The sequence below is a fragment of the Colobus angolensis genome, unplaced genomic scaffold, assembly GCF_000951035.1.
Source record: "Colobus angolensis palliatus isolate OR3802 unplaced genomic scaffold, Cang.pa_1.0 Scaffold247, whole genome shotgun sequence".
Taxonomy (NCBI): Eukaryota; Metazoa; Chordata; class Mammalia; order Primates; family Cercopithecidae; genus Colobus; species Colobus angolensis.
In genome coordinates this window covers 1,360,983-1,363,514 of record NW_012115677.1, presented here as the reverse complement: position 1 = coordinate 1,363,514, position 2,532 = coordinate 1,360,983, and the positions used below count along the sequence as shown (strand labels likewise).

Below are 2,532 nucleotides of genomic sequence, written 5' to 3'. Positions count from 1 at the left end.
CCTGTAATCCCAGCACTTTGGGAGGCAGAGGCGGGCGGGTCACCTGAGGTCAGGAGTTTGAGACCAGCCTGGCCAACATAGCAAAACCCCATCTCTACTAAAAATACAAAAATTAGCTGGGTGTGGTGGCACGTGCCTGTCTACTAAGGACAGCTGCCCTAGCTTTCATTTATCAGAAACTTATTGCAGAGATAATTTGAGATTAAAAGACATAAAAAGTTACGACATAGGTAGAATATTTTTCATTGTTCTGAAGATGCAAATATCAGTAATACTGTTATCAACAGCCACATCTCTAGTCCCCTGGTGGTTACCTGGTAAAGTAGTAGCTGGGTTCATTGGTGGCACAGAAGTGAGGGACTGGTTTACTTGTGGTGGCAATAACGGTACTGTTGGTACACCTAAAAAGAAAGCACAATCTTTTCATCTCTAACACATTTAGTCAACAAAAAATGAATAGAACACGTCAGGACAATCTGCAGTCCCTCCTTGCCCTGTGGTCAGGTCTTCATTTGGTCCCGATTTCCAGCTGCAACTGACTGTCCATCACCCTTTACTGCAGATCCACTAACTCTGCCCATGGCTCTCAACAAAGGCTGTTACCAGAGCCTGTGACAAGAGGGCAGGAGGCCGTGCAGTCCCACCCCAGCCCAGCTCACTGGACAAGAGGTTTACAACTGACCCAAGCAGGGCTGGATTAGAAAACGGTCTTAGACATTTGCATATGGGACACAAGGATTCTAGTCAATCTCAACTGGGCTCCTAAACTAAGATGCCACGTAAGTCGAGGGTTGCAGGGGGACCATGTGCCCTGTGAAACAATGAATGCTGGTCTGTGAAAGAAGAGAATGACATAGGTGGCCTGAAAGAGACAAAAGAGCACATGAACCTCTAGGATGAAGAGAATGACTTGGCTTCCTGAATGTCCACTTCCTTTTGACCTTAGGTTCTGTGACAGTCCTTCGAAGTCTAACACATTTCCATGTGTACTAACATTAGCTTGAGGGGGTTATATTCTTCATGTACGAGCCTTAGGATACCACCTAATCATGTTTACCACCTACCCCAGTGGGAGGTTTTGCTGATGTCGAAACAATAAATGAAAGCACATCTTTCACCTATTTAGCATTCATTTTCACTTATCTAGCACACAGATTCCAGATTTTGTCTTACAGATCTGCTTAAATATGGTAGCAGGAATAAACTGTGCCTAAAAGTATGAACCAACCATGCAGGCAGTCTATTATTTATTCATTTATCTACTTTTCTGTGGAATTCAGAGGCAAGCAAAAAATAAGAAAAAAGTCTAACTGAAGCATTGGCAAATGCTCTACCAGCTCCCAGACTGCATAATTTCACTCAAATATAAGAATCTGTTTTCTACTCTGTACCAAAGTGTTGGTGAGTGTGCACTTCGTAAGTGGTCAAACACAATAGCAATGCTATAATTTTTTTATATTTGTTTTGAAATCTCGGTTTTAAGAAAATAAAAGCAGCTTGGATTGGTTAAGCAAATTTCTTCTATTTCCCAATAAAATCTTTCACATAAGTTTCTTTTCATTCTTTTTTTTGTTTGTTTGAGACGGAGTCTCGCTCTGTCACCCAGGCTGGAGTGCAGTGGCGTGATCTCAGCTCACTACAAGCTCCACCTCCCGGGTTCACACCATTCTCCTGCCTCAGCCTCTCAAGTAGCTGGGACTACAGGCGCCTGCCACCACGCCCGGCTAATATTTTGTATTTTTAGTAGAGATGGGGTTTCACCATGTTAGCTAGGATGATCTCGATCTCCTGACCTTGTGATCCGCCCGTGTCGGCCTCCCAAAGTGCTGAGATTACAGGCGTGAGCCACTGCATCCAGCTCTTTTCATTCTTAAAGGATAGATACATTCACAAGTCTCAAAAATAACTGACTAAATCTAAGCCAGGAATTCTAAATCTAGGGCTCACAAATGGGCTTCAGAGGGTCTGTGAAGCTCCTAAAATTGTATACAACAATTTTTGGAAGGCAGGTTCTTTGCTTTCATCAGATTCTCAAAGGAGCTGAATGGACAGTTGAGTGTGGTCATTCGTTCAAGTATTTTGGGGGGCACCTACTGTATGTTAACATTGTTCTAGGCACTGAGGCACTTTACAACATGAAGAAAACAGAAATCAGAACCTTCAGGAAGTTTCCATTCTAATGAGGGGCAGGAAAAGGAAAGGAGAAAGATCAAATAAGTAAAATACATAACATGAATGGTGATACACTCAGGCCAGGCACAGTGGCTCATGCCTGTAATCCCAGCACTTTGGGAGGGTGAGGCAGGCGGGTCACCTGAGGTCAGTGGTTCAAGATCAGCTTGGGCAAAATGGTGAAACCCTGTCTCTACTAAAAATACAAAATTAACTGGGTGGTGAGCACCTGTAATCCCAGCTACTTGGGAGGCTGAGGCAGGAGAATCACTTGAACCCAGGAGGTAGAGGTTGCAGTGAGCCAAGATCATGCCACTGCACTCCAGCCTGGGGCGACAGAGCAAGACTCCATCACAAAAA

At 44.0% G+C, this 2,532-nt stretch overlaps 1 protein-coding gene across 3 annotated transcripts in view; it reads right to left on the bottom strand.

The window, feature by feature from the left end:
* Positions 1-2,532, bottom strand: part of GORASP2 (golgi reassembly stacking protein 2, 55kDa) — a 40,917-nt gene that overhangs the window by 5,443 nt on the left and 32,942 nt on the right. For all 3 annotated transcript variants that reach the window (XM_011945922.1, XM_011945921.1, XM_011945923.1), the window contains one exon: positions 315-401. In XM_011945922.1, the coding sequence (XP_011801312.1) occupies positions 315-401 (87 nt within the window). The remainder of the gene's footprint in view (positions 1-314; positions 402-2,532) is intronic.